The sequence below is a fragment of the Anarhichas minor genome, unplaced genomic scaffold, assembly GCF_050575085.1.
Source record: "Anarhichas minor isolate MPS153535 unplaced genomic scaffold, ASM5057508v1 ptg000003l, whole genome shotgun sequence".
In the NCBI taxonomy this organism is placed as follows: domain Eukaryota; kingdom Metazoa; phylum Chordata; class Actinopteri; order Perciformes; family Anarhichadidae; genus Anarhichas; species Anarhichas minor.
Window position 1 is genome coordinate 9,251,905 of NW_027466449.1, and position 13,442 is coordinate 9,265,346.

At 40.3% G+C, this 13,442-nt stretch overlaps 1 protein-coding gene across 1 annotated transcript in view; it reads left to right on the plus strand.

The window, feature by feature from the left end:
• The window catches only part of LOC142949638 (voltage-dependent calcium channel subunit alpha-2/delta-3-like), a 106,298-nt gene extending 93,118 nt beyond the window's left edge, over nt 1-13,180 (plus strand). Inside the window, exons 30-37 of the mRNA XM_076091395.1 lie at nt 736-806; nt 2,754-2,829; nt 2,953-3,005; nt 3,899-3,954; nt 6,540-6,654; nt 10,628-10,740; nt 12,072-12,154; nt 12,318-13,180. Of these exons, the coding sequence (XP_075947510.1) occupies nt 736-806; nt 2,754-2,829; nt 2,953-3,005; nt 3,899-3,954; nt 6,540-6,654; nt 10,628-10,740; nt 12,072-12,154; nt 12,318-12,410 (660 nt within the window). The 3' untranslated portion in view covers nt 12,411-13,180. The remainder of the gene's footprint in view (nt 1-735; nt 807-2,753; nt 2,830-2,952; nt 3,006-3,898; nt 3,955-6,539; nt 6,655-10,627; nt 10,741-12,071; nt 12,155-12,317) is intronic.
• The last annotated feature ends 262 nt before the right edge of the window (nt 13,181-13,442 follow it).

Below are 13,442 nucleotides of genomic sequence, written 5' to 3' on the forward strand. Positions count from 1 at the left end.
TTCTTGAATGTTAAGAAATCCAAACAAACAATTTTTAAATATCACCTCGTGGTAAGGAAAATGATGGAGAGGGGAGGCGGGGCATAGCACACAGATCAGCTTAAATCAACAATGAGATTGTTGTTCTTTTTGCAGAAACTGTAATGATGTCTTTATGTGTGGGAGATTTCATTCTTAGTTCTGTCCCTAGCTTTGTGCGGTGTTGTCTGTGTGCTTTAGGGTTTGGCAATTAAAGGTTTCTGGTATCAAATGCGATCTGGACTTGTGTCCACTTTTGTACCTGTAAGAGCTTCAAGCATTATAATCATATAGTTTTAAGGTGTTGAACCATTTTGTTATGACTTGTTATGCCTCCGCACACCAGCCATGGCCGTATGTATGTACAGACGGACGCCTGGACTCAGAGATGAACTGATTCGTTTTTGTTGGTCATGTCCGTCCCATAGTGAACATGATTTCTCAGGAACACGTTGAGCAAATGTCTTCAAATTTGGCACAAATGTCCACTTGCACTCAAGGTTGAACTGAATAGAATTTGGTGGTCAAAGGTTAGAGTGACTAAACAAAACACGTTTTTGGCCATAACTCAAGAATTCATGTGCTAATTATGACAAATTCACATGAATGTCTGAAAGGGTAGAAATAAGATGAAGTGATGGCATTTTGGACAGACATGGAGGCATACAACAGTGAGGTGGTCATTTTAGTTTTATTAAATAAAATCAACTTTCTCAGACAGGAAAATTCTTTGGCGAAGCAGAGGGGGCTGTAATGAGTAAGCTTCTGCAGATGGGCTCTTTCAAGAGGTAAGTTTTGCAAACTGCACTTGTGTGGTTGTTTGAGTGTGTACTTAGCACAAGTGTATGTATGAGTACGTGTAAATGTATGTGCATAATATCAGGCAGGCCACAGAATGAGAGCATGTCTTCCCTCGCGCTGACAGCTCTTAACTTGGCCAATCGTGTTGAGCTATTCAGCGCTGAACTCCGACCCCTTGCTCAGCAGAGTTCTCCGTTAGGGGATTACAGCAAATCCTTTCCTGAAACGGAGGAATTAGGAGAAACTTGAAGTCACACACACAGACACAGACGCACACACGTAGACACATTCACACAGATATTGCTTGTTGTGGAGCTTTGTCTCCTGGAAAACGCCAGGAGCAGTGGGTGGCGACTTTCTGCAATTAATTTAGAAATTTAACCCTGGAGGATAACTTTCCCAGTATTTCAGAGTAGAAATACAGAGAATCAGTCACAGACATATTTTGTAGTTTGACTGTGGAATCAAACTGGTATGGTCCAGCATTTGTTGAACCTTTAAAGACCGTGGTTGCAGAAGCTTAAAAAGCACATTTCCAGCACTGCAGTTCCGCCTTCGGGAAATGGGTGAGGAGATTTCAGCTATGCTGTCTCAGTACATAATAATCATAGGTGGCAAATCATCGCACAAGTAGACAACCACGCCTGTTTATCATAAGGATGAAGCTCAAAAGCTAACAGCTTCGGTTTACAGTCCCACTCATCAAAACAAAGAGGCTACAAGTACTTTCACTGAATCTTTAATGTTGGATGATGAGAGATTGTTTCCAATGAAGGCCGATGTATGATGATGAATGAATAATATGAACGGTTGGTTAAGTATTAGCATGTGTAATATAGCTTATATATCCTAACACTAATGAATCCAGTGTGATCTGTCCAAACCCAGTGCCATCTGTGGAGAATTAATGTGCTAAGTTGCAGCACCGTTTTTGTCTTGATAAAAGAAACAAAAAAAGTGTGCCACTTAAAGTTTACACCAAGCTGCCAGCTTGGATTTATCCATCAGCATCAAGGCTGCAGATGAAGACCCATTATTTCAGTCTTTTGGATTATCCATCTTTTCAAACAAGCAATAAAAAGGGAAATCAATAAAAATATTGAACGTGATGTTATGCTCCCATGCAAAGTAAATAAAGGCTGGCACACCCACACTCATATACAGCAGTCACACACCTTATACTCATACTCATAGACAGATATTGCATTGGTCTAAGTTTGCTGCTAACACCATTATGTGGCCTGGCTTAGTGCTAATTGGTTCCTGGCGGTGTGTTGGAGCTGTGTGTGTCACCGGTACTGTGACTGAGGTTTGAACATCGCCCAGGGCTGCGGATAGACTGGGCCCACTCAGACATCACACACATGCACATGTCAAGTATATAGGAACTTGTCCACAGGCTATGAGAAAGAGCACACAGTGTGTATGTGTGTGTGTTTATGTGTGTGTTAGGAACCCCTTGAATAACCTCACCCAGACAGACCGAGACCTCACACCCTCAGGGTCTACTAAGCCCTTAAATCCTCTGATATCCCCCTCAAATATCCCCCCAAATCATCTACACACACACGCACACACCTTCCTACATCACTTTGAGGAACCTCTCAGGGAGCTCTCGACTTTCAGTTGCTTTCCTTTTCCCGTTCTCGCCACATCCATCTAATATATTATCCGTAGGTAAAGTGTTGGTTAAAGCAGAGCCTTCCTTCCTGTTCCCACACAGCAGTCCAAAAAGCCCCGCAAGCATGTTATAGTACAGCTAACGTGTAAATCAAGACGTATATCAACTTATCTGGGCTATATCTCACTGACAAATGCATTGTGTTTCGATAAAAAACATTCAATCTATCTTAAGTTCAATTTTTCTTATGTCTTTTATGTCTCTGTCTCACTCTCTGTACTCTGTCCTCACTTTTCCACCTTTATCTTCTCAGGGTCACTCTGTATGACTACCAGGCTCTATGTTGGGTTTTTTCAGAAAGTAGTGACAGTGGACACACACTGTTGGATGTGAGTACTGCATTTCTTTACACTCCGTTTAACCTCGTTGCACTCCACGCGATGCAACGTTGGGGCCGTGTATTGTATGTTTATGTGTCTAATCAATGTTTCCTCTTTCTTTCTTTTCTTTAGCCTTACTTTGCTTTCTTCTCAATCGTGAAGTGGATCCTGACTGAGCTTGTCATGTAAGACTTCTGTGTATGTCAGAGTGTCTTTTGTCTGTAATAGCGTATGCCTACTGCATACATATGCTGTTGAGGACGTGTATGGTGGCCTCTCCTGTCAATGTGTGTATGTGGCTATATATAAACTGTATGATTGTTTACGAGTCCCTCCACATGCACGTTGGCTTGATCATCGGTGATCATGAGCAGTAATGGCTACCTGATGTTTCCTGTAGCACGGATAGTCCTGTGATGCCATGTTTTGGTTGCGGAGTCTTCCTGGGTGGTCTGTTGTCGCCGCAGTGCATCATGTGAGGATAGAGTTGTCAGTGCTAATTTTACAGCCGGTCACAGTGCAGGCAATTATGTGTCTTTGAAATATAATGATCTTTTGATTTATGTTTCTCATTTTAAATTGATGTTTTTCTTAAGATAGAATTAAAATATAAATAGTCACATATGAGTGAGTGAACTTATCTGTGTAAGGTCAGAACTAAAGGGAGAAAATAACCAAATCATCCAGAAACACAAAATGAAAGATCAATAAAAGACGACCTGCACACCAATAATTGAGAACTTCCCGCGGATATTTTATACTCACTTCTTGAAGAAGTGTTTTGTGTTTAATTGGAATGAATGACTTTGAGGCATTTTAGAAACATATAAACTTGATGGAATGCAAAATGGATAAATGGCAATGAGAGAAAAATTCATATCTATACCGTGGTTCCTTCTAAAACTAAATTGCTTGTTGATCTTTTGGGAAAATAGATAATTTCCCTGAATGTATTTCTTGAGAAACCTTTGTGATGTAGGTAAAAAGTGGTTAAGATTCAGTGCAGAGTGTAGCAGTGTGTATTATATAAGCATGTGTTGGAGTGTATTGTTATGGTCGATGTCTTATCCATATTTAGATTCCTGGTGGAGTTCAACTTGTACAGCTGGTGGTACTCTGACCTCACAGCTAAAGGTAAGAGCACACTCTTTGGTTATCTGCTCATTCTCTCTCTGTGTGTCTGAAGCAGTCACACATGGGCGCACTCATATAAAAGTATGCAGCTTGTACTCTAATTGAATAATAGTTTATATGCAAACAACATTATATACATTCCTAATACATATGGCTTCGGGCATGCACACAGCACCGCTCTTCATATTTATTTCGATTGTCTGTTGAAGTTGAAAACAGCTCATTATAATATAATAATTAGATACATTGAGTGCTACATTTTTTTTGATTCTCAATTAACAATATCGAATCAATAATTATACTACGGATATAGAAAGAATCAGGATTATTATTCTTACTGTACGTTTTTCTAATTGTTAATTGCTATGATTTGCATTTTTTCAATATATTATTTATTTATTTTACAAATATTGTTGTAAAAATAAAACAATAGATTTTTGCTGGAATCAAAATTCTAACTTGCAGCACCCATTACAGGCTTTCATTACATGTCAAATGGGTCTGTGTTTTTATTTATTAATTCATTTATTTCATTATGGTGCTAAATTTTCAACATTCAGAAACAAAAATGAAAAGTAAAAAAAAAGAAAATTATATTTAATAATTTAAAACACTTGTCCATTGTCAGAGAGATAAAGAAAGATATTGTCCGCTGCAAAACAAACAAAAATAAGACCAAAAAACAATTTTCTCTGAATTTTCTCAGATTTTGTTATTCTTGCAATTCATGTCATTTAAAGCACTGTAAACACAGACAGGTCCTTATGGATCTCATAGTTCCTAATCATCAACTATTTAAAGTTAACGTAATTGTGTTTCAGCCCAAGGCTTATACCTCAGCATTACCATGTGCAGCATTAAATGAATAACACCTAATTTTCCAGTTTCTGAAACATGTGTTTTTTTAATAATAGTTTTTGCAGTTAACTTTCCTGTCTCGCAAAGACGAAAAAAGGAAATTAAGCAATTTTCAATCTTACATCTGCCCATAAAAACATTAATGTTTTGTAGAATGATCATCAAAATGCTGTTTTTTTGGGGGGTTTTCTTAGTGCACATGGAACAAAGTTCATTGCGTACAGAGTAAACAACCAGTGTCCTCAACACTGACCTCCTGTCTTCATCTTCACCATCTCCCCTCCATTTCCTCTCAGTCTGAGTCAGTGTGACCACTGGAAAAACAGAATAAAAAGGCACAATCCAAAACCTAGTGTAAAAACAATGGCAGAACACGTGATTGCCTCAACTGACCCCAGTGTGAGAGACTGTGAGTGTGTGTGTGTGTGTGTGTGTGAGTGAGTTTGTCTGCACACATTTGTATTTGTTTGTGTGTCCAGAGGGGGTTGTACTTGATGGTTTTATGATCTGTACGGGTGTATGTCATATTGGTAGTGGTGGGAAGCAATATCCGCTTCGTAACAGAAGGCAAAAGGCTTCTCTTTCTTTCTTTTTTCTCACTCAGTCTATCTGTCTCTCCTTCTCTGGTTTTATGTCTCAACCTTTCTTTTTCTGTGTCACTTTCTTCAACAAACTCACGCACATTCTCATGTGATTACCGCCAAGCTATGAAAGCTGTGATGCCTTATACTTTATGGTGTGTTGAATACAGTTTGCCTGTCTGAAATTAAAGCCTCACTAAGCAGCATCATATAGTGGTATTAATTCTAGCCAAAACTAATATGAAAATATTTCGTGTGTGAATGTGAGGGAGGGGAGAGAGGGAAAGAACCACAAAATGAGAGTCGATAAAATGCTTTCCTTGCACACTCTTATCCCGAATGAAGTGAAGCTGGGCATCGCTGCTCGCCAAGCAGTCAAGACAATTTCACAGCTGGCTAGCCTCAGGTCTTAGCAGCACTTTCTATATCTTTTTACAATAGAGACACAGACCTGTGACACACAGCTGAAACACCCCAATTTAGCAGCCTGTAACCCAATCTACACAGCCTCTCAGCCAGAACTAATCCCAGACGTTTATACATGTAGGCTGCATTTCTCACAAGCTTATAATTTATATACAACAGCACACACATTGTCATTTCTTTTCACACAATGATACTGCACTGCTGACATCCAGTAATTAAACTTCTCCATTGAAATCACACACATAATCCACCATCTTTAGAAAACTGTTTCGTAAAAAAAATGTGTGAAGACCACCTTGAAAAAGCTCAACTTAATAAATAAATGAATACAACCCGCATGTTTCTAAATGTTTAGATTTAATAAACAAATTAGAATTACATAGCCCCCCCCCCCCCCCCCCCCCCCCCCCCCCTTCAATCATGTAGCATTGTTTTAAACCTCTGGGTGGCAGGAGAGTTCTAGCAATTTTGCATAAATGTCTGGCACAGATTCACACTGCAAATATCTCCAGCAGGACAAGAGTCAACTCTGGTTCAGAAGTGCTGCTTTCTTTCAAACTTGTATATTTACAAGGATGTGGTGTGTTTAACTGTTTGCTTTCAATCTATTTGCATTTACATATTTTAAATATGTATTTGACTTTCAAATAGCCTTTCCATGACTACCTCACCCAATTTCGTTTTCTTTCTCTCTCTCTCTCTCTCTCTTTCTGCTTTCAGCTCAGCGGAGGGGTCGATCCATGCAGGTACCATGTGACACGGAGTACCCGGCCTTCGTCTCCGAGAGAACCATCAAAGAGAACATGGGCAACGTTGACTGTGACGGCTGCATCAAGTATGAAACGCACACACACGCAGACACATGTGAACACGCATCAACAACACAGTAACAACAACAATCTCAATATCCGTCTACTGTTCAGTAACACACCTCGGATATCAGCGGGCCACTACATTCCATAAAACAACCTAACAATGAAAAATGAATCATCCTGTTAACTCTCATCTTGGCATAGTATTTTTTATCTCTGTAATCCCTGATAATGAGGAACACATTTAAATCATTTGTTGTCTGCTGAAAACACTTTTATCCCGGCAATCCATCAGAGACACACACGCAGACACTCACTCTCTCTTCTCCGGCAATTTGATATACAAGGCATTTAGAGATGAGGGAGAGGGGTGGAAAAAAAAAAGGCTTCCTTTAAAAATGGGAAAATGAGTGTGGTCCCCTTTAACAATTTGGGCTTTTCTGTCAGGCAATTGTGGGGTGTTCTCTGGATCCCTCCAATGGGCCCTTCATTGCTCCCAGCTGTGGAACTGCCAGGGAGGCTCAGAACCCTGTGAGTGTGTGTGGGTGTGTTTTCCTTGTGTGTCTGCTGCCGGTACAGCCCCACAAGGTCAGCAGGGTAACCACTGCCCTGGGTGCTAGGAGTAAAATGCGGTTGGGGATGCAGTCACACTACCAAACTCACATACTGTGTATACACACACACACTGTCTTACACACACCCGCACACACGGGCGGGCGTCAGAGAAGAATGGCCTCATCTCCAATGATGACACCAGAACTGGGATTAGCGGGCAGGCCTGTGTGCTCTGAGCAACATGTCGCCTTCAAATAAATCTTTTTTAAAGCACAATGAATTTGACAAAGTAAAATGGAGTTTTTATTTGGTTTATATGGAATTTTATAGCTCACATTAGTAATAGAGGATATTGGTGATAAACATCTGTTTCGCGTTACAGGCTGACTGAGGCCTTTCTCTCATATTTTCATTGGGACACGTGTGTGTGCTTAATACTCTAGGAAATATACTCTAAGCTTTTGCCTGTTAAACTTCTCTTTACTGTATTTTGACTGTGTGTGCATGTGATGTCAGTATTTGTATTTGTCCATTACTTCCTGATATCTAGTGAATGCTATAATAGCTTAAGTGGCCCTATAAGATGATTTAACCTCCATTAATGCATAGCCAACCTCTCTAGACTGTAACATGAGATGTAGGACGAAGAGTGTGTCATGTCTCTAACCAGAGAAAGTCTTCAAGGGGACTATTAGCGACCACATGCTCCTTTATTTTTTCTTGACCGCCCCAGACGAGCAAAAGAGAGAATTTCAAAGTTGCAATGAGCTACAGCTTCGGCGCTACAGTCAGACGTGTAGACGTGCTTTTATTCTTAAATTGCATCTGTCTTTATCCCTGTCGCACTAATAATTATGGTATTGCTGAAATATTTGTTTATATTATCATACTGTCACTCCCGACTTACTATAAACATATTTTAGTGCCCCGGTTGCATCAGAGACGTGGTATTTAGCAGACAGTATTTGAGAACAGTAAAAAAAGAAATCGGTGTCGCAGTCTTTATGGAACCAGCAATTTTTTTTGATATTACATGTTAAATTAAGTTCCTATTTTATATGCAGAAGGAATAATTGTGTACAATTTAAGATTTAACTTTTATAATTAAATCCAATTGTCCATTTTTTTATGACATATTTCATATTTTTTATTAAATTTTTATATTGCAATGTTTTAATGTAATTTGTTACTCATTTAGGACCTTTATGCTGAATTTGCGCCAACTGCTGCCGCAATTTAAAAATCCACAAATAATTTAAAAACCTTTAATCGAGCCCCTCTGAATATATACTGTATATTAGAATCATGTAAAATGTGGAAAAAAAAGGCTTAAAATGAGAATACTGGAATCATGACGCCCAGTTTCCCCAAAAGTAATGAAAGAAATGAAAATAAAATGACAGCATTGCTCTGAAAACTCTCCAGTCTGTTTGGTGAGATTTTATTGAATTAGTCATTCTTAAATTAGACACACCAATTACTGGTCAAATTTCCCAACTGGGATGACAGATATTTCTGAAAACCATACACATGCTGTTATGGTTATGGTTAAGTTATGCAACAATTAAATTATTGGAAAATTGTGAACACTCTCTACAGGACACACAAATAATATTGCATTTAGCCGCTGAGCATGGACACATTTTACCACGAAAGGTAGAAAAAAAATTTGCCTCAGTTCTGCTTCAAAAGCAAAGCACATGTTAAGCATAATGTGTTGTGAAATGTTATTATGTTAGCTCCAACGACCTTCAGTACAGCTGGCTCTCCAAAGGTAGAACATTTTCCTTCATGTTATGCAGTGCTATTCTTTTGTCAGCTTCAGCTACAGATTGTGTGATATGTTTTGTCAGAACTTAGATAAGGAGCCATGATCTGTCACCACGTCTTTGTGCGTGTCTTTTCCTATAGTACATCAGCTTTATATTACACATCTGTCTAACTCCTGATTTCTTTCCCTGTTACTGCCTTATCTTTATGGGTCTCTGTGTCACTCACTGTCACTCTCTGTCATTACTCAGAGAAACGTATTGGATGTCGTTACTGCCTGTGTGCTTCTGAGAGACAGAGAGTATGCATGACGGTCTGTCTCTATATTACATTACACTACAGTCATTTAGACGCTTTTATCCAAAGCGACTTACAATTCAGATTCTATCACATTTCTACACTGTAGGCACAGCTACGGGAGCATTTTGGGGTTAAGTGTCTTGCTCAAGAACACACCGACACGTGACTAGCGGAGCCGGGGATCGAACCACCGATCCTCTAATTGAAGGACTACCTTGCTCTCCACTTAGCCACAGTCGCCCATCATACACATTCTTGTGTGTGTTGAAAAGCCTTCATAAGCGGTGTAGTGCTCCTTTTCCCAACACCGGGTATGTTCAAGGCCAGCAGCTGTGCTGTCGGGATGTGTTTAAGTCTTTTCTCCAGGAACACTCGCTCTGCTTTCTGTCAGTGGGCTGAGCTGGGACTGCCCAGCACTGTGCAAGGGTGAGCATGGATTATTAAACATCAGCAGATCCCAATTTACCCTGATTGGAACTGGCTTGACCTATTTGCTGGGCTGGTTTGGTTAGTCATGGTGGAATTAAAATGCGGTGAATTGGTGCTGCTTAGGGGTTGTGGTCTGATTAAATTGGTCATTTTATTGAATTTGTAAGGATGGAGATATTCCTAGGTCTGTTTTGATCTGCCAGCTCTTTCCCTCTCTGCCTTACTTCCTCCTTCACAAGAGTTGAGAAAATGTATGCGTGTATTTCTGCATTTGTGTGTGTCCTTTCAGTCAAACGTGCATGTTCTCATACGTGTCTGATAAAAGCCTCACGGTGAACTTGATAATTCAACCAGCTGTGTGTAGAGTAGAGGGAGGGAGAGAAGCAAAAGATACAGAAATAAGAGATCATCTTTACGACCTCTCTTCTTCATAAAGCTTATCCACGGTCATAAATCACCGGCCAGGACGCTGAGGCGAGGTCTGATCTCTCAGGCCAGTAAACCACAACCATGAGAAGCTATGAGCACAAAATTGTGGTTCCCATTTGTCTCCCTTCACAATGTTTTATATTGGGCAACACTTCATTGGTGCTCGACTTGGATAGGATATAACCAAAGACAAAAGGGGAGCTAGGGAGAAAAATTATGAAGAGAAGGGGATGGAGTGAGTTGGAGAAGAAGTATGTGTGCATATTATATGCGTGTCTGTCGATGTGTGTCTGTCGATGTCTCTGTATGTTTATTGATAGCTGGCGGTTAGTGCATCTCCCCTCCACCAGGGGGGAATGTGAACACTCATAATGTAAATCCTCTGACACACATGGAAATGTACATCATGCCCATGCGCCTTGTCTACTTGCCAATTCAACTCTCAATCCTCCCTTGCTCCCTCTCTCTTCTTCCTTCCTCATATTCTTTGTGTTTCTGTGCTGTGATTGGCAGGTCCTTTGTGATCCAGCAGATCCCCAGCAGTAATCTCTTCATGGTGGTGGTGGACAACAAGTGTGACTGCAGCATGTTTGAGCCAATCACCATGGACCCCATCGAAATCATGTATATCCTTCAATGGCCAAAGACTGGTATAGAAATAACAATATCACCGGATTATGTTGTTTTAATATGGAAGTCTATTCTCCTCCACCTCATAAGCTCCAGTGGCACAATCCTGTAGTTATAACCACTACGTGTCCAACAATGTTGCAGGGATGTAAATAGCAAAGGGCATTTTAATTTGTGGGGAGGTCTTTGGGGAGTTTGTTGGCCCTCTGCCCTTTTGGTAATGAAAGAGATGAGAGCATTATGAGGGTCAAGATCTAAAGGCTTTGAGACAACACTCTACTAGAAGTCTGTTTCACAGTGCTTTTCAGTACAGTTCATCTTTACTGACAAACTCAAAGTCTGTCAGAAAAACACACAACACAAGCAACAATACATACATAAAAATGAACAATTGCCACCTTTTTATAAAAGAAAGTTATCATAATGTTTCCACAGGGGCAGCTGGTATTGCACAACACTAAAACATGGATGTGACAGAAGCGTGATAATTGTGTTCTGGGAACCCTTCAGAAGACACAAATAAATTAGTAGATTTCAGATTTCTCATTAGTATTTATATAATATATATAATATATGATACAAAAGTAACAGACAACAAACCAATTACATTGCATTAACTGCTGCAACCTTTGGACTTGCAAACTTAAGGTGCTCAGCACTGATTTTATCAGAACCACTTGCTTTATTATCAGATAGCTGTGTTATTGCCTCAATAGATTGTGGTTGTGAGTCCCAATGTGTCACTGTTAGCAATATTACCCACTTTCTAGGGGTCACTTTTAACTTAATTAAATAAAGCAGATTAATGTTTCCTCCACAACTGAGCTGTGGTCAGCTCAATAAACTCCTTCGATAGTGCATGGTAGAAATATATTGCCCCTGTTCAGAGCTCTCACCTCCTTCCAAAATGGTGAGTGTGTGTGTGTGTGTGTGTGTGTCCTTGTGTCCGTGGGGGTCTGTGTTTGGACTGTGTTACACAACAGCCCACGCTGCGATGAGATACTGATCAATAGCAGACACAGCTCAGAGTGGAGTCAGCTTGAGCTGGATTCTCCTACAATATGTATCTAAATTGTATGCAGTACAGTCCCACTGTATGTACACATACACCACTGTTCATTTTGTTGTGGAGCGCTTACTGTAGCATAAAGCCTGCAACAAAAGAAAACTCATCAGATATTACTCGGTCTGCTTTTTTCCTATATGCACACTGTGCTGTGCACAAAAGTATTACTGCCTTTGCTTTATAAACAAGAAACACACTCCAGCAGGAAAACCCCCTGCAGAGGGTACACATTGTCTGTTATTGACTTAACTTCAGCTGCACATAATGAGTCTCTCAAGTGCGAGAGGTTGAAGATGCAAAAGGACAGGAGGCGCCCAGATACCTGTCACCCTTTTCACCCAGAGGTATTCACTCCACATACACAGATACTGCACGCACACAGTTCACTCACAATGATAGTACTTTCTGTCATAATAAATCCCCTGCAAATTCCGCTTTTGTGTTTTATTAAAATATTCCATATATGTTCATAGCTTGACACCCCCTCCCCCCCCTACTTTTCTTCAGGAGAACTCAATGGAGTGTGGAGGAGCTGCGGGTCTCACCCCGTCTCTCGCAGCAACACTGCTCTGCGTCTTCCTAGCGCTGTTCCCCAGGTGACCAGAGCTGGCGAAGCCTCTCCATCCAGAACTTCACTTGGATCCGCTTGACTCGGCATGCAAAAGAACCGCAACAATGCCACAGAAAAAAACACTCCTGCCCCTTATAAAACTGTGCCCAATTCCAACTCACCTCCAACAAAGCCCCTAGCCCTGAGGTACCTCCCTACACGACACCTGTATGAAAGGACTGTTAATAGATAGCTATTACGGCTTCTAATTAGTCATCATTACAGTGCTTTTGCAATATCACATGAGCTGCACGGAGAGGTCATTGGGGAGATACAAAGTTAGGAACATAGTACTAATGCCAACAATGCACATAGTAGCTTAAAAATTGCACAAGTGATCCAGTAAAACCCACTGACATTCACACCACTATGTTCACTCCTCTTAGGTTGCAGCTAAGGGCTGGGGTCTGTAGCTGGACTTGGAACTGGGCATTACAGCCACGTAACACCCGGTTGGAGAGAGACAGGTGCACCTCTCCCTGGCTCACTCTGAATTTGAATGGACAATAATGATTCTGAAGATTGAAAAAAAATAAAAAATACTGAAGATGAAGATGATTATATGTGGCCGGGGTAGTAATATAATGTTTGTCAATGATCTTTTTTTCATGATGGGAAAAAACAAGTTATAGTCTATATGAAGAAAAAAAATAATTTTATTTATGATTTGCAAGTGGTACCCATAAACTGTGACTATGAGATTTTTTGAGTCCTCTGATGTGAGTGGTTGTTAATATTTGAGCTTTGCCTTATTGAACGATATTGGTCCTGTTTGTGTACTTTTTAAATAAAATGATGTTTAAAATGGATGCTGTTGTTACTAGTTAATATACAGCATCAGTTCTCATCCCTATAGACTGTTTTATTGTTGTTGGCAGATTTGGTTGATTAATACAGTATCTCTTAGCGGTTGGCTGTGGGAAATGTTTGCCTGCTTTTCGGCCTCCACATGAACAGAGATGTGCGTGCCTGCACGCATGCATGTATTTGTATGAGTGCATCTGGTGTTTCGCTCATCCGTC